We start from the raw sequence: 18,196 nt of genomic DNA on the forward strand, positions 1-18,196 counted from the left end.
AGTTTTAGTAGAGACGGGGTTTCACCATGTTGACCAGGATGGTCTCGATCTCTTGACCTCGTGATCCACCCGCCTCGGCCTCCCAAAGTGCTGGGATTACAGGCATGAGCCACCGCGCCCGGCGAGAATCAAGTTTCAATGTGCTAGAGGAAGGAACCACCTCATTGAGCAGATGACTCAAAACTATATCTAGGCTGGGGTGGTGGCTCATGCCTGTATTCGCAGCGCTTTAGGAGGCTGAGGCGGGTGGATCACTTGAGGCCAGGAGATCAAGACCAGCCTGGGCAACAGGGCGAAACCCTGTTTTGATTTTTTTCACACAAAAAATGTACATTTTTTTTTTTTTTTACCAAAAAAAAAAAAATTAGTCAGACATGGTGGTGGCACACATCTGTAATCCCAGCTACTTGGGAGGCTGAGGTGGGAGAGTCGCCTGAAGTCAGGAAGCAGAGGTTGTAGTGAGTGGAGGCTGTAGTGAGCCGAGACTGTGCCACTGCACTCCAGCCTGAGCAAGAGTGAGACTCTGTCTCAGAAAACAGAAAACAAAAAAATTACAAAAAAACCCAACTGTGTCTATAGTAGCTCTGTGATAAAAATATGGCCTTTAGAATTAGGCCTTATTCCATCCCTCAGCATGTGTGTGACCTTGGGCAAATAGCTTTTTTTTGAGACACGATCTCGCTCTGTCATCCAGGCTGGAGTGCAGAGGTACAAACACAGCTCTTTGCAGCCCCAACCTCCTGGGCTCAAGTGATTCTCCTGCCTCAGTCTCCCGTGCAGCTGAGACCACAGGTGCCCACCACTATATCTAGCTAATTTTTTGATGTTTTTGTGGAGATGGGGTTTTGCCATGTTGCCCACGCTGGTCTCAAACTTCTGGGCTCAAGCGATCCTCCTGCCTTGGCCTCCCAAAGTGCTTAATTTACAGGTGTGAGCCATTGTGCCCAGCCATGGGCAAGTTACCTAACCACTCTGAACCTCAGGTTCTTCATCTGCAAAATGAGGATGAAAAGAACACCTACCCCATAGACTGTTCATGAGGGTTGCACCTGGTTGTGCCTGGTCCCTGTTAGCACTGCGGAAATGCTAGTTATCCTGATACCATTATTATTGTTTGACTTTGGAAGATATTGAGGGATCTTTTTATCTTCTCCGCTTCCCCCCTGCAGATTTTCCCTCCAGCATATCTCACCTGGGTTAATATTAAGGTGAGTTTGCTTTGCCAAGGTACACATACAAGGCCTGTCAGAGAGGGGCAATCCAGACAGGCTGGAGGGTGAGAATCAAACATTTGCTTTGATAACTCATCTCAGCCACCTCTTTTATGGATAAACAAAGACTGACTTCAATAACACACTGATAACCCTTCCATGGTTTTTTAGAGTGCTGCCAAGACTCACCTTGGTTACGGTGAGGAAAGAGGAGAGTCAAGACTTGGATTCAGAAGCCACACTTCCCTCTGGCTTCAGCTGAACTCACCTGGGAGTGTCTTCACTCGGCACACGTAGGGGGCACTCTCCTTGAACCAGGTGGTAACAAAGACCGTGATGGTGCCAAGGAACTCTGTGTCAGGCGTCAGGCCGAAGAACTCATACTCTCTCTGCTTCCCTTCAAGGCGCTGCATGGGACAGAGAACCCACCGTGATTCCTGTTACACACCAATCTCCACATGGATCCCAAGAAAGCTCAAACCAGAAGCTGATGGGTCTGTCTTTGGCCCTCTGTTCCCATTCCCCTCCCTTCTGCTTTATGCCCAAATCCAATCAATCAGTCTCCAAACGCGTGTGCCTTTCACTTGCAACACTATCCGGCCCATAGGAAGTGGTTATACGCTCTAGCTGCTGCCATTATGACCTCCACCACCCTCCCACCCTCCCACCATCCCTCTCGTTCCAATTCTTCTCGTCTCTCAACTTTTCTTTGTTAAACATCAAAAACTCTCCAAATACTCATCCTTTCTTTTTTTCCTCATTGCTTCTGCCTTAATTGGGCCCCAGGCCTTCGGCCTGGACCCTAGCAGTAGGCTCTTTCAAGCTCACTCATCTCCGGGTTTGCCCCTGTTGACTTCCATATTCATCTTGGTGTCACAGGGATCTTCCTAAAAGATAACCTGATTATAATGCTCTTCTATTCAAAAGCCTTTGATGGCCTCACCCATATTTACAGAATAGAGTTCCGGTCCCTGGCTTCCAGTCCAGACTCATGTATCTCTGCACCCCACCTGGCTCTGCAGGCTCTTCAATGCTGGATACCTGTCACTCAGGTAAACAGTTGCCTTGCATAAGAAAGCCCTAGTTTCTTTGCATCTGCCGGTCCTTCTGCTGGAACTGGGCTTTGATTCTCATTCCTCTGTGTATCTCTCACCTCTTTGACACCAAACTCCTCTCCCACGGATGCCACATGTCATCCTCTCTGGCTCTCCTCCTGCCTCTCTGATTGGTCTTTCACTGGCTTTAGCCCCTCTGTGTTGTTCTGCAAGGTTTGCTCTTCAACCATTTCCTTCTCTTTCACAGACTCTCTTGCCACTTAGTGATCTTATCTGAGCCCATGGCTGCTATGAGCACCAATGTGTGAATAACTCCTAAACTTATTCAGGAAGAGCTGTTGAGTCTCTGATGGGCCCTGGCAGCTCCCTGATGGATGGTAGCACGTGGGCGTCTCTAAGTCAACATGTCCAAACATGCTGGCCTCCTCTCTCTGGGGCCTGCTGCTCCATCCCAAACCCCAAACCCACATCTGTTTTTAATTCTCTAATTTTGGTAACAACATCACTCTTCTTCTAACATCCAGGGCCTAAACTTTGAAGCCATTTTGGACGAATCCCCTCTCATATCTTAAGTAGCTAATTGCCCTTAAAGGACCCAAAAAGCTTCCTTTAAAGGGCCAGAACCCGTGTTCTTGGGAGTTCAAAAACTGAGAATTTTCTTCTTTGGGTCTTTGCATTTCAGCTCTGCCTTCTCTTTTTCAGGCACATGGAGGCCAAGGTTGAGGGTAATTTATTGTTTTCTTTTGTGTGTGTGTGAATGGGGGCGGTGGTGAGAGTGGGTAAAGAAGCACATAAATGCATTTTTTAACCTATTGTACTGTGGAACTCATATGGTGAAACTGGACACATTACATATCATGAGATAGAACCCCAGGAGATTTGCCAAGGCCCTGATTCCTCCTTCCCCAAGTTTTTCACTCCCACCATCCTGGTTCAGCCCTTATTTCCAGCTTATGCCATTGCAATAGTCTTCTAACCTTCTACTCTGATATCTCTTCTATTTCCATATTTGATCTTTCTTCATTTTGATCCTAGTAATTTATAGCTTCTATTGGACCAAACATCCCCAAAATAACAGCTATAAATTCTGAGCAAAATGAAAAACAATTACTTAAAGGCAGTAGAGAGAAAATAAAAGCAGGCACATATTGGAGAGAGGAGAAAGGGCAATGGGTAAATTTCCCATTTTTACTGTCTTTTAGCCTGAAGGCAGACCCCAGTCTTACCTTGTAGGATGGCTAAAACCTAGATAGAAACCCTGTATTCTTACTAACTTGAATACCCAAAAGGCGGGGTTTGGAATAATCATAGCGCCTGGAAAATGAGAGAATAAATCACAGAAAGGAGAGATCCACAGAGAAGAAGGCCCAAACTCTGTGTATAAACTCTGCTCAAATCCCTGACTGGCCCCTAAAGCAGGCATGAATGGGGTAGACGCCAAGCAGCCCAGATAAAGTTAAAAACAACAAAAAAAAAGAACAGAGATTTCAGAGTTTGGAATTCAGGCAAATTAATTGCCTGCTAAAACCAAATGAAACCAAACCAATACTCTTTGGAGGAATATAACAGAGTCTACAGTAATTTCAACATAATGTCCAGGATATGTTTCAAAATTGTTAGACATACAAAGAAAGAATATGTGACCCATATTCAAGAGAAAAGACAATCAACAGTAACTGACCCTGATGATCAGAATGTTGAATTAGCAGACAATGATTTTATTTATTTTTTTAAGACAGAGTCTCGCTCTGCCACCCAAGTTGGAGTGCAGTGGTGCGGTATCAGCTCACTGCAACCTCTGCTTCCCAGATTCAAGTGATTCTCCTGCCTCAGCCTCCTGAGTAGCTGGGATTACATGCGCCTGCCACCATACCTGGCTAATTTTTGTATTTTTAGTAGAGATGGGGTTTTACCACGTTGGCCAGGCTGGTCTCGAACTCCTGGCCTCAAGTGATTTGCCCACCTTGGCTTCTCAAAGTGCTGGGATTACAGGTGTGAGCCACCTCGCCTGGCTGACAATTATTTTAAAGCAGCTGTATAACAATGCTTCAGTAAGCGAAGCAAAAATACGCTCATATTGAATGAATGAATAGAAAATCTCAGTAGAATATGGACATTACAAAAACCGGGAACTTTAGAATTGGAAAAATTCTAGATATTATTATCTGAAATTTTAAAATCCACTGAATTATCACAACAACATTTTGAAAATGACAGAAAAAAATAGAGACCCTGAAGAAAGATTGATAAGATAGAATTAGATAGCGGTGATGGTTTCACAACTTGTGCATATGCAAATAACATCGGAATTGTATGCTTTAAAAGAATGAATTCCACGGCGTGTAAATTATAACTCAAAAAAAGGTAAAGGCTCTCAGAGCTAAAGAGATACATTTTAAATATAACAACAGAGACAGATTGAAAATGAATGTAAAAAGATACACAATGCAAACCATTGGAAGGCTGGAGTGGCTATATTAATCTAAAGTAGATAAAGTAGACTTCCAATACAAAGAGTATGACTACAAAAAAAAGGAACAATTCATATGACAAAAGGGTCAGTCTACCAGGAAGGTACAACAATCATAAATGTATATGTATTTAATAACTGAGTTTCAAAATGCGTGAAGCAAAAATGCACAGAATTAAAGGGGAAATAGAACTCCTGGGCTCAAGAGATCCTCTTGCCTTAGCCTCCCAGAGTGCTGGGATGACAGGCACGTCAGGTGTATAAACAGACACACCTATAGTTGGAGAGTTACTATTTTCAGCAATTAAATGACCAACTGACTTCTCACCTAAATCAGGAAAGACAGAGAAGATCTGAATATCACAAGTAACCACTTTTACCTAATTTATATTTACAGCACACACCACCAAACAACTGCAAAATATACATTCTTTTCAGGTGCACAAGGAACATTCACCAAGACAGGCCATAGGCTGGGCCAGAAATAACATAAGCCCCGATAAATTTAAAAGGACTGAAATCATACAGCTGTGTCCACAAACTGAGTAAGCTAGAAATCAGTAACAATAAAATATTTAGTAAGAACCCAAATACGTAACAAATAATAGACATGATAGGGACTCTCCCTGCTCAGTAATCTCTAGTGGCTCCCCCAACTACTGAAAGAAGTCCCCTCCACCACCCTAACCCTCCTACAACATAGTCCCATCCAGTCTTCTGAGATTTATCTTCCAGGGTCCCCCTACACCAGAGGTTCTCAAGCTCTGCGTTGGGGAAGAAGCACCTGGGTTGCTCACTAAAATCCAGATCCAAGGGATGCAAGTGCAAAATCTTAAGTTGACTGGAAGGGGACCCAAGGATCTGCATTTTAAACAAGTGCTGCAGGAGATTCTGATGCTGTTTCTTTGGGACCATGTTTTGAGAAACTGTTTTACATGTCCTTATGTTCCTGTCAAAGTGGGCAGTTCCAAAGTGCTTTTCAAAAATGTCCTAAGATGGCCGGGTGCGGTGGTGCACGTGTGTTATCCCAACACTTTGGGAGACCAAGGTGGGAGTATCTCTTGAGCCCAGGAATTCAAGACTAGCCTGGGCAACACAGTGAGGCCTTGTCTCTTTTTTAAAAAAATAGCTTAAGTTTTCCTATTTTTCTCTCTGATTATGGTGGAGCAGTATAGGCAGCCAGTGGTGGAAGAAATGTCGGCTAAACAGAACTGGATTCAAATTCTGTCTACACTATTATTTGCTGAACAACCTTGAGCAAGTGACTTAACTTCTCTTGGTTCCCTCATCTAGAAAATGGAGATGATAGAACCTTTCTCACAAGGCTCTGATGAAGATGAAATGATATAATATGCATACACTACCTGGCATGCATCTTATGCATACATTACCAAGATGCCATTAACATTAATATATTACCAGGCTTGTCCCAGAAATTGGTGTTGGCTTTCTGGAAGCCAATTTGATAGAATTAGATAGTGGTGATGGTTTCACAACTTTATGAATAAACAACATCTAAATTGTGTGCTTTAAAAGAATGACTTTTGGTATTGTCTTTCTGGAGGCCAATACCAATTTCTGAGGCATGTCAGGTCATATATGCATATTATGTCATTTTCGGCTTCCCAAAAGTTTTCTGGAAGTCTTCCAAACCTTGCTGCTCTGACATCCTGCCCCACCTCCCAATACCCATATTTTCCTCTACTGATAGCTATTGCATTCTTGTTTTAACTCCCTCTTCACCCCCTAGATTATAAGCTCCTTGCAAGCAGGAACCACAAAGTAGGAAATAAATATTAATTTAACTGAATTGTGGATTGGTGGCACGTGTTAGGGGTAGGGGGTACCAAATATTTTCTGAATACAAAAAGAAAGAACTTCTATATTATTTGACAATTTATGCCCTTGCCTTCTACCTCTTAGTATTACTCATCTTACCACATTCAACTGTATATAGTTCCTGCAAATAGTGGAGAGCTAGTAAAAAGAACTGCAGCAGTAGAAAGTGATCCTCGCATTTTCTAAAGTGAACATCTGAAGATATTAACAGAGGTTGTTCCCCAGGATGTGAGAAGGTATTAAACAAAAAATAATGTAGCCAGGCGTGGTGGCTCACGCCTGTAATCCCAGGATATTGGGAAGCTGAGGCAGGTGGATCACCTGAGGTTGGGAGTTTGAGACCAGCCTCACCAACATGGAGAAACCCCATCTCTACTAAAAATACAAAATTAGATGGGCGTGGTGGCGGGCGCCTGTAATCCCAGTTACTCAGGAGGCTGAGGCAGGAGAATCACTTGAACCCCAGAGGCAGAGGTTGCAGTAAGCAGAGGTCATACCATAGCACTCCAGCCTGGGCAACAAGAGCAAAATTCCGTCTAAAAAAACACACACAACCAACCAAACAAACAAAAAACAGTTTCTCTGGTCAAATAAATTTGGGAGAAGTTGTATTAAACAAATTGATAGTGGAGTCTTGGCTCTGTAGGACTTGTCAGAGCTTTTGGCTGGCTATTGCGTGTGTGAATCTACAAGAGAGAGGTTGTCATTTGTGATGTTTTCCAGGCTTCAAGGAGCCTCTCAAGGGACATGTTTTGGGAAATGCTGATTTACATAACATGTCCCCTTTTTTCTTAAAGCAGCTCAGATCTAATTGAGAAGGGAGAGGCTTCCTAGGCAGAGAAGGACCAGGGTGCAACATACACTTACCATTTGGTAGGTGTGGTTGACTTGGAGCTCTAGGCGGTAGGACAGGTCTTGGAAGATTTCTTCCAGGGTTAGCCGGTGGCCATCCCCTGCACGGATGGGCGTGGGGGTAGGATGAACAATCATCTGGATTGATCTCACTTTGGGGATACAGGTCACATCAGGTGGTTTGAGGGTAGCTGGGGATAGGGAGACAGAAAAGAGAAAAGAAAAGTCAGAATTGATGCGTAGTATCTGAGGCCACCCTGAACAGTGGAAAATGACTGGACTCTCTCTCCTTCCACTCCAATGCCAGCTAAACAAACAGTGAAAAGAGAGACGTTTCTGCAAGCCCTGGTGTTTGGGTTTCAGGCTGGCAAAGGGATGACCAAGGGTGGATGAAAAGAACCCAGCGTGAGGGGTGCCAGCTGCCTCGCTTAGTCATGCCTTTGGCTTGCCCTACACATCCCAGCCCCCTGTGTCCCCACCTTAAGTCAGCCTGGAACACCCTTCCCCCCTCATCTATTGAGTATGACAGCTTTGGGGATGTCAATGACATCAACTACACATCCTAAATAATATCTGGGGCCTAATACTAGGATGCAGCCTCAAAGGTCAGGCTGAAGACTTCTGTCTCTCTCAAGATGGAATTTTCCAAATCACCAAATGACCTTTGCTGGTTTTACTCCTTTGAGAATGTGATGAAAACTATGGCTCTTCTCCCTGCCAAAATGTACACATACAAAAATCTTGCATCCAACTTCAGGGATTCATAGACCTCACTTCCCCTGAATCTAATTTGTAAAAATACCTCAATGATCCAGTGGCCTTGAAGATTGAAAATAGCTGAGTCAGAACAATGTTTACTTCAGTGGTGCTAATAAAATTGAAAATCTGAGCTGTATGTTCTCAAAAAGGGAAATAGATAAGTAAATTAGAGTACCTCCCTAGAATGGATCATTTTGCACTGTGAAATACCATGTTTGCGCAAAAATGTTTAATGATACGAGCAAACATTCACGATACAAATAGATGGAGAAAATGAACGCAGGACCAAAAGGCAATGCCACATTGCAAAATAGATACAGCTACTAGTAACTGCAGTTATGTTTGAATGGTAAGGTCACTTTGGGTGACTTTTATTTTTTTTTGTGTATTTCTATATTTCACAAATTCTCTACAGTAAGCGTGAATTCATTGAACAAGCCAGGTTAAAAATACAATACTTAATTTTATTTTTAATTTTTTTAAAAAGCTATCTGTGACTGTAAAGTCAGCTGGTGAACATCATCACATGCTTAGCTTGTGTGGGGAGTTTGCCAACTGTGTTAGTCCGTTCTCACACTGCTCATAAAGACACACCCGAAACTGGGTAATTTAGAGGAAAGAGGTTTAATTGACTCATAGCTCCACATGGCTGGGGAGGCCTCAGGAAACTTACAATCATGGTGGAATGAGAGGCAAACATGTCCTTCTTCACATGGTGGCAGGAAGGAAAATGAGAACCAAGCAAAAACAGAGACCCTTTATAAAACCATCAGATCTCGTGAGAACTTACTATCATGAGAATAGCATGGGAGAAACTGTCCCCATGATTCAGTTACCTCCCATGGGTCCTTCCCACAAGACAGGATTATAGGAACTAGAATTCAATATAAGATTTGGGTGGGGACACAGCCAAATCATATCAGCAACTGCTATCCACTCCTTCATTCATTTACTGAGTATCTTTGTTTTCTTTTGAGACAGGATTTCACTGTGTCATCTAAGCCGGAGTGCAGTGGTGCAATCCCAGCTTACTGCAGTCTTGACATTCTGGATTCAAGCTACCCTCTCACTTCAACCTCCTAAGTAGCTGGGACTACAAGTGCATGCCAATGCATCTGGCTAATTTTTAAATTTTTTATAGAGATAGAGTCTCACTGTGTTCCCCAGGCTAGTTTTGAATTCCTAGGCTCAAATGATCCTCTTGGCTCAGCCTCCCAAAATGCTGGGATTACGGGTGTGAGCCACCACGCCCAGCTATTGAGCATCTTCTATGTGCCAGGCACTATGCTGAGGGCTGAGAATGTGGTGGATTCTGCCGCCCACACGGGTCGTTCTCCAGCTCACATTTTAGAGAGGGAGGCAGATAACACGTGTCAGCAAACACAGTAATTGCAGCATGAGTGATGAAGACGATAAACTCTATATTGCAATAGAGAATTACAGTTGGCAGCCTACCAAAATCAGGTGGTCAGGGCTGGAGGTGGGGACACTGACTTCGGAGGTGATGTTGAAGCTGAGCCCTGAGGACTGGAAAAGAGCCAGTCATGTGAAGAGCCCACAAGTGCCCCCAGACAGTGGGAGCAGCAAGGACCCCGAGGCAGGAACTGTCAGAGGCCTGGCTGCCCTGGGAAGGCATGTTCAAGATTAGGACCACGATAGGCAGCGCCTCAAGGGCCATGGCAAGGAGTTGGATCTTATTTTAAGAGTCATGAGAAGCTCCCAGAGGGTTTAAGCTGAGAAGAGAAGGTGGGATTTATGTGTTGAGGAAATCTCTCTAAATGCTCTGTGGAGAATGGGCTGGAGGAGGTGGTAAAGGGGGGAGTTGGGGAAACAAGTTAGGTGGCTTTGACCACAGTCAGTTGAGGGGTGAGATAAGCGTAGTCTGAACTAGGGAGGTTGGGATGGAGGTGGAGAAAAATGAACAAATCTGCTAGGGCCACACAGTAATTGATGGGGGGGGTGTGGTGCCTTCCCCAAAAGTCACACCCCCAACTGTCCCCCTCCCCTTGCAGAAAGCCCCTTCTGGGCCCTCCACCCACTCCAGAGGGGAAGAGCCATCCCACCCCAAAACACCTGCGCTTTCCTCTCCCCTCCCCTGAAGCCCACAGGGGCTCCAACTCACTGTGTTGCAGAGCGCTGAACCTGTCGGTCATCTTGGTGGCTGTCCAGCCTCCCGCGCTGACGGCGGTGACCCTGGCATAGTAGAGTTCCGTGAAGTTGCCCGTCTCCACCGTCAAGTTGCAGAACTTCCGGGTGATCCGCTGGCAACCCTTCTTTGCCACCCAGTCGCTCTCTCCGTACCTGCAGGCCAGGGAGGGGCCGGGTCACCGAGGTGATGGAAAGGCTGGCCCTAGCCCTGTGGCTTATTAATAATGTCAAGGAGATCTAATTTACTTAGCACATTCAGTGGCCCAGGCCCTTTATATGAATATCTCATTTTGTTCTCACAATGATCCTCTGAGGCATTTTCTTTTTCTTGCTTTCCTTCTCTTTCTCTTTTTCTTTCTCTCTCTTTCTTTCTCTTTCTCTCTCCCTCCCTTTTCCCCTCCCTCTCCCTCTCCCCCTCCATCCCTCTCTCCTTCTCACCCTCTCCCTCTCTCTTTGTCTTGTTGAGACAGGGTCTCGCTCTGTCGCCCAGGCTGGAGTGCAGTTGCGCAATGTTGGCTCACTGCAACCTCTGCTTCCCGGGTTCACCTGATTCCTCTGCCTCAGCCTTGAGAATAGCTGGGATTACAGGAGTGCACCACCACGCCCAGCTAATTTTGGTGTTTTTAGTAGAGACAGTATGGCCAGCCTGTTGGTCAGCCTGGTCTCGAACTCCTGACCTCAAGTGATCCACCTGCCTCGGCCTCCGAAAGTGCTGAGATTACAGGGGTGAGCCACTGTGCCCAGACTATTCTCTTTATTTTGCAAATAAAGAAGATGAGGCTCAAAGAAGTAAAGAGCCCATGTGTTTGAAGCCTGCATGTGGGGAGCCAGGATTTGAACCCGGCCAGTCTGAGTCCACATTCTGGGCTCATCATCACCATAACCCTTTGATGTGGGCCCTGTTATCTCCATATTACAGATGAGAGAAATGAGGCTCAGAGAGGGGAAAGTAACTTGCCACAGGACAGCATGGCATGACCAGGAGTGGAAGCCAGGTTTGAGGACTCCTGAGTCCAGGCCACCCCTCCTCACCTGCATAGGAGGGAGAGGAGCAGAAACAGGAGCGTGGGCTAGAGGGGCTGGGTGCATCTTCGGTTGACCTGATCTCACTAATAATAATAAGACAATTGTTGGTAGCTTATAATTTTCCAGGCACAAGTGTAAATGACTTTATCTCGTTTAATCCACCCAACAACTCTGCGATGAAGGTGCTGTCATTCTCCTCACTTTGTGGGCAGAGAAACTGAGGTTTGATGTGCTTACCTGGCTGCCCAAGGTTATACAAGCACGAGCTGGCATTTAAGCCCAGACAGCCTGACCCTATCGCCTGTACTTTTCACCCTTATTTTATTCTCCCTCCGCAAAAGAAACATAAAGGAGCAAAGCTTTATCTGGGAGGGGCTGTGTGACACCAGTCCTGGGGACATGGGGACATACAGAGAGGAGGGGATTCCTTGGAGAGGGGTTGGCTTCAGAGCAAAGGAGGTGGGGTCAGGAGAGAAGCATACGTCTTATACTCGATGCTGTAGACGGTGTCTGGGGTACCCTCTGGCCCGCTCTCCCAAGTCAGGATGTTTTCAAAGTTGCTGGACTGGAATTTCACGTTCTGGAGCAGATCTGAGAGGTCCTCAGGAGCATGAGCTGCAAGAGGGTGGAAGGAGGGTGAGCAGGGGCTTTCCCAGCGTCACCCTACCCACGTGTGGACTCAGAGTCCTGCTCCATATAAATTTCTTGCAAAGTGCCTTTGCTTTCAAGATGCTAGCCTGGTGGGTGAGCAGGCAGACCCCGGCCCCCAGCCTTCTATAAATAGGCCAGCGAGAGAGGACACTCCCCACACTGCTCTAAGGAACCGTCCACTGTCAGTCATTTTGCTTTGCATTGAGCCGTGATTCACATTCCACACATGTCACCACCTTAAGTGTTCAGTTCAATGGTTTCTTAGTATTTTCACAATGTTGTGCAACCATCACTACTATCTAATTCCAGAACAACATTTTCAGCACCACCCCAAAAAAACTGCATGCCCATTAGCACTCACTCCCCATTCTTCTCCTCCCCTAACCCCTGACAACCATGAATCTACTTCCTGTGTCTGTGCATTCGCCTACTCTAGACTTTTTATATAAATAGAGCCTTGGCTTCTTTCACTTAGCATAATGTTTTCAAGTTTCACACATGTGATTGCATGGATTAGTACTTCCTTTTTAGGGCTGAATATTATTCCATTGTGTGATACACCACATTTTGTTTATCCAGTCATCAGGACATTTGGGTTGTTTTTCCGTTTTGGCTACCATGAATAATGCTGCTGTGAACACTGCAATTTTATAAGTGGACACATGTTTTCAGTTGTCTTGGTTATATATCTAAGAGTAGAATTTGGTAGGTTACATGGTAGCTGTATCTTTAACCTTTTGAAGAACTGTCAAACTACTTTCTAAAGTGGCTGCACCATCTTTTTTTTCTTTGAGACAGGGTCTTGCTCATTCCCCCAGGCTGGAGTGCAGTGGCGTGATCATGGCTCACTGCAGCCTCAACTTCCTGGGCTCAAGCAATCCTTGCATCTCAGCCTCCCAAGTACCTGGGACTATAGCTGTTCACCACCACATCTGGCTAATTTATTTTTTAATTTTTTATTGTAGAGATGGGGTCTCACTATGTTGTCCAGGCTGTTATGGCTGCACCATCTTAAATTCCCACCAGCATTGTTCGAAGGGTTTAATTTCTCCACATCCCCATCAATGCTTGGTATTGTCTTTCACTTTTTAACACAACCTGAAGTTGGTGTCCTCACCCTTATTTTACAGATATGTAACTAAAATGTGTAAGAAGTAACTTGCCCCAAGTCAGTCATTTGAAGCAATGGTGGAGGAGGCGCTTGTGAATTCCGGTCTCTCCACTGGCTGAGCCCATCCCTGCCCACCCATCAGGCTGGCTTCTCAGAGGCAGAGTTATCTTGCACAAAATTTGTAGGGGGCAGGACTCTTGACTGAGCCTACACATGAGCAGGGTGACCTTAGGAAAGTTGTTTAAGCAACGAGAGCTTCAACTGCCTCATCTCTAAAATGGAAAGAGTTTGATTTACCTAAAGACAGACAATAATGGCAACGGCAGCCGCTGGCATTTGTGAAGTGCCCGACCTCTTACAGGCAAGTCCCTCGCTTCATTAAATCCTCACGACAATGTGCCCACTGTCACTATCCCCATTTGATGAAAGAGGAAAACTGAGGCTGAGAGAGAGCTGTTGCCCAGCTTCACAGTCAGCATGTGAAGAGCCTACAATATCCATCCCGTGCTAGACTGGTTGCGGGGCGCAGAGAGGGGGGCAGTGTCAGTGGATGTGTTTAGTGCCTAACAGGCCCCTAAGCACATGTGTGGAGTCCGAAGGGAGGAGGCCTGGGAAGGCCAGATGTTCGCTGTGTAGGGAGGGGGCTGTCTCGTTCACCCTTTTATATCAGGGTGGGCGACTTCAGGGACCTGAGCACCTGATAAATGGGTGAATTTAGGGAGGAGGAGAGGAGACAGGAGGAGAGAAGCTGGGCCTTTAAGAGTCCACAGCCTTCTCTTCCAGCTGAGCTCTGTGTGCGGCCCAGCTCTGCTTACGGTAAGCCAACAGAAGCGAAGGCCTCAGCCTCAAGGAAGGGGCTGGGGAGGGGCCGAAGCCACAAAGAGCCCTTAACTTATAAAGCTCTTCCCTCAGCCCCCCAGGCTTGGGCTGTGGACAGCAAGAGCCTGCGGCAAAATGGTGACCCAAGCTGGCAGCTGGCTCCTGACTCAGAGGCCCCTGTTGACTGGCCTGGGCAAAAAACCGGTGGGAAAATGTTCAGCACCCCAACTGGGTCAAGGCCTTGAGGCCTGGGTGTGTGTCTTTGATATGTCTATGCCTCTCCTTCCCCAGACACACCGACGACCACCGGCAGGCCCAAGGTGTGAGGGAGCGGACAGTTACTGATTCCCGCACTCCAAGAGGGGAGCTCAGGCTTGGCGAGGACTGGTGGGGATGGGGAAGCGTGGTCCGACCCTGCCGCACATCCTCTGGCTAACCTCGAAGGCTTCCCTCCTCTCTGAATCTGGGTTCTGGCCCAGCAGCTGCAAAATGTCTTCAGGCTTCCTGGAGTCCCCAGAATGGGGCCTTAGGGACAGCATGGGGAGGTGTCTACTGCCTCTACCCAAGATGACGGCTGTGCCGCAGAGCCTCAGGCTGCAGCTGACGTCCTGTTTGGATGTGAGACTGGGAGGAACTGGGGATACTTCTGGAGGGGGCCATGATGGATTCAGGGCTGAGTCTAAAGTTGGGGAAGGGAGTCCAGTCAAGTCAGACCTGGTGGGGTGGTACGTCAGGGCAGGAGGGTGAGGGTGGCATTTGAGAGGCTCCATAAAGGGTTGGGGTAGAGTCTGCAATGGGAACGGTTGCTGGTTGAGGTCAGTGTCCTGGGTGGGAAACAGGGCCCATCTGGGTTGAAGGCTGGTGGCTGAGGTGGGGCATGTTGCCAAGGCAAAGGACCCTGGGCTCCATGCAGGTTGGCACCACTTTTCAGGCAGGAACTGCAGTTGACTTCCTGAAGTGGGGTGAGTGGACCTCGGCCCACCCCTCTCTTTTAGGGGTATCAGGGAACTAACAAGGTCTCCCCTTTTCTCCTGCCCCACTCGCTCCTTCTCCTCCTCAAATCTGTCATCCATGCCTCAGCCTGTGCTGCTTCGGCCCTTCCTGGTTGAAAGTCTGTATTGTGAAACCGGGGGAGGCATGTGTTGTGTGGAGCCTGGCAGGCTGGCGGATTTATAAAAGGCAACATGTTTTTTCACATTCTTGTGGAAAACAACGTTCTGTCCACCAGCTGGGAAGCTAAGGAAAAACACACAAACAAGAAACAATTCCACATGCTCTGGAGTCAGCCTACGATTGGGGGTGTGAGGGGCTGGGCGTGCAGCATGAGACAGCTGACCCTCGACAATCTCCTAAGGGCTGTTTCTTGTGGATCCCCCGTCTCAAAGGGCCAGGAGCCTCTAGGATTTCCAACCAGTATGGCTGGGGTCTAAAGGAACGTGACTTGGGGCCTTGCGGGGGTGCCTCGCATCTTCCTGGGATGCCCAGCCTGATTCTGGGGAGCACAGACTGAAGGAACTCTACAGAGCTGGAAGTCCTGAGGGGAAGTGGCAGAGGGACCAGTGAGCTCTGCAGCTTTGTGGACCTCTTCCCGCCCTGGAGCAGGGAGGGCTTGGCTGAGGCCATACCTCGTCACCATCCTCAATCAGGACTATGCATTGACTTCCTAAGGAAGTTCCCTGAATTGAGCAGAGACAGAGTCTAGGGGCTCATGTAACATTCTCCATCATGAGGAGCCCCCAACCCACTTGATTGGCTTTGAACACTATGGCCTTAAGCTCTGTTTCCAAACGGGTCCTGTGTCTTAAGACCTATTAATGTAGCAGACCTAGCCACTCTAGGAGAAAATGCTTTCAGATCCGTAATAACAAAAGGGGCCAAAGAGGCCCTGCAGGGGCATGGAGGGTGGCAATGGCAGAACTCAAGCTCCATTCCCCCCATCCTTCCTCCGTCTCCCCTGTCAGGCCAGTGCCAGGTGAGAGGCAGAGGAAGGGACAGTACAGCCTGTGCCAGCACCTTTTGAGAGACCGAAGGATGTCTGCCTCCTCCAGGCCAATTCTCCATTCGCCGAGGTGCAGCGATCCAGCACCCCAGTTCGGACAGCTAGCTATATCCCCCAAGACCTGAGGGTCAGTTGGGTCCCTGGAAGAAGCCAGGGTCTGAGGCACCCTCTCATGCCCCCCAGCAACACAAGCTGGGCATTTGCTTCTCCGTGAACACCCGGCACCCCTCTCAGCCCTAGGAGGGAAGAAACGAAACTGACTATGCTGGGGCTGGGGAGGGTGCTGGGGAGATGACCCTGCTCATGGGCCCCTGGGATGGGGGAGGTCTGACCACAGGGTGAATGGGCACTCACCGGCCAGGGATCCCACAGCCAGGATGGTCAGCAGCGTCCTCATCGGGGCCGGCACAGAGCCCTCCCTTGGCCTCCACTCTGCCGTGCACAGAGGGAGGGCTGGGAGTCTTGGCGCCCTGGCAGCTGGCTCCACCCGCTCCACTCAAGCATGGGGCGGGGAGAATGGGGCGGGCGGAACCTGAGCCGGTGGGGAACAGGGGTACAAAGGTGCTCTGGCCTGGGTGCTCTGGAATTCCAGGTTCTGGGCGGGATCCAAGGGAGTTCTCTTCCGTCTTGCAGAAAACAGCAACAGTAACAGGCTGGCTTGTTTATCTGGTCTGGTGGCTGATTCATCCCAAGTGGTTTATCAGGGAGCTGAGGGGCAGAAAAGGCAAGAGTAACCCACAATATGCAGCTTATCAGAAAGCAATTTGGCACTGTGGATCAAAAGCCTACACCACAGGCCTATCTTTTGCTTTAATAATTCTATTCCTAGGGGATTTACCCTGAGGAAAATAACTGGACAAGAGAGGAAAAAAAAAAGTCCCAGAATGTTTCTTGCAGCAAAGGAAAAGCTGTGGCTCCTTTGTTTTGTCTGGCGGGAGGAGATAGAGGGTGCCTGATGCTCCTCCTTGACCCGCCATTTCAAGGCAGGTCCCCACACTTGGGGTGGGCTTGGGAACGGCTCTCCCCTGAAGAGGCTGTTGGGGGTGAGGAAGCCCAGACACTCTTACCTTGAGCCTTTGGGTCTAGGATCTGCAAAAGGTTAGAAAAAAAATGGAACTTGAACTTCAGTGATACTTTTTGCTGTGCTAGACATGGGGATGAAATTCATGAATGGGCCTTTGCTTCCGGACAATGAAGATTCAGGCTGCTCGCCCATGCTGTCATTCTGCCACATGGGGCAGGGTCTACAGAGATGAACACGAGCTTCGTGAGCTTCGTGTGAATGAAGGGACGGGTGTATAGGAAATGGTTTTCTGCTCCCTGCAGGGCCCCGGAGAAGGTTGAAGGGGCCTGGGGCTTGAACTCTGGTCAGGGTGGACATGATCAGAGGGTCCTGCCCCTGGGAAGAGTTTGCCTGGCCCCAGGCCACAATGACAAGCTGAGGTTTTAGCAGGGCTCCTGCCAAGCCCATTGGATATAATGGGCTGTGATATCCTGGATCCCTGTTTAAGTTTTTCTTTCCTGAATTGCCATTTGTTTGTTGTCAGCCCCGAGCCTTTGCTAAAGTTTGTTTGACAAATCTAAGGTGTGCTTTGAAGAAATGAAGATAGGGCCCATGCCAGTCATTTTCTGTAATTGCAGGAAACTACATTTCCCAGACTCCTTTATCAAAGGCTCTGATCTCTGCCTCATCAGTCTTCCCCCAGGGGTTAAACCTGGAGGAAGACTGGGGAGGCAGAGATCAGAGCATTTCTCCCCATCTTTTCTGCTTTAAGTGGCTTCCCCAGCAATGGCTGTGTCTAGCTCCCCCTCCCTCTGGACAGTCCACCAGCCAGGCAGCCCCCTCTGTCTCTCTTGCTCCTGTCTGGAGGCCAGCTCCTGGCTCTGGCAACACCTTCTCCCTGCATCTTTCCCTTCAGTTGGTAGGATGGCACAGCTTCCTGCTATGGGGAAATCTCTGAACTGTCTCCTTGTCCTGATTAGAGTCCCAGCTCCTCCATCATCTGGGTTACAAGCTCCTTTACATTCAAGTCCCTTGGTCTGAAAGACTGGTTTCTGTGATGCTGAATGAACCATGATGGATATAGGGTTTTTGATGACTTTGATGACAAGGCAGTATGGGGAGACTACAACCAGAGAAACAGGTTACAAGGAACCCTTAGGGAGAAGTAGGCTTTGGATTCTAGTGGCTGGGCAGGAGGACAAGACAGCCCCGCAGGCCTGTGGAACATGAAAGCCTTCCTTGGGGTCTCTCAG

The 18,196-nt window shown here is 47.8% G+C and overlaps 1 protein-coding gene across 2 annotated transcripts in view; it reads right to left on the reverse strand.

Moving 5' to 3' along the window:
* IL22RA1 (interleukin 22 receptor subunit alpha 1) overlaps nt 1–16,542 on the reverse strand; it is a 23,980-nt gene extending 7,438 nt beyond the window's left edge. The window contains exons 1-5 of one of the 2 annotated variants that reach the window (XM_017534559.2): nt 16,295–16,542; nt 11,843–11,975; nt 10,309–10,487; nt 7,443–7,618; nt 1,480–1,618 (exon numbers count right to left, since the gene is read on the reverse strand). In XM_017534559.2, coding sequence (XP_017390048.1) covers nt 1,480–1,618; nt 7,443–7,618; nt 10,309–10,487; nt 11,843–11,975; nt 16,295–16,337 — 670 coding nt within the window. In that variant the 5' untranslated portion in view covers nt 16,338–16,542. Of the gene's footprint in view, nt 1–1,479; nt 1,619–7,442; nt 7,619–10,308; nt 10,488–11,771; nt 11,976–16,294 lie in introns of those variants that run through there. The other variant, XM_037740654.1, reaches the window with a different exon arrangement.
* Between the last annotated feature and the right edge of the window lie 1,654 nt (nt 16,543–18,196).

This window comes from Cebus imitator, unplaced genomic scaffold, assembly GCF_001604975.1.
Source record: "Cebus imitator isolate Cc_AM_T3 unplaced genomic scaffold, Cebus_imitator-1.0 Scaffold87, whole genome shotgun sequence".
NCBI lineage: Eukaryota > Metazoa > Chordata > Mammalia > Primates > Cebidae > Cebus > Cebus imitator.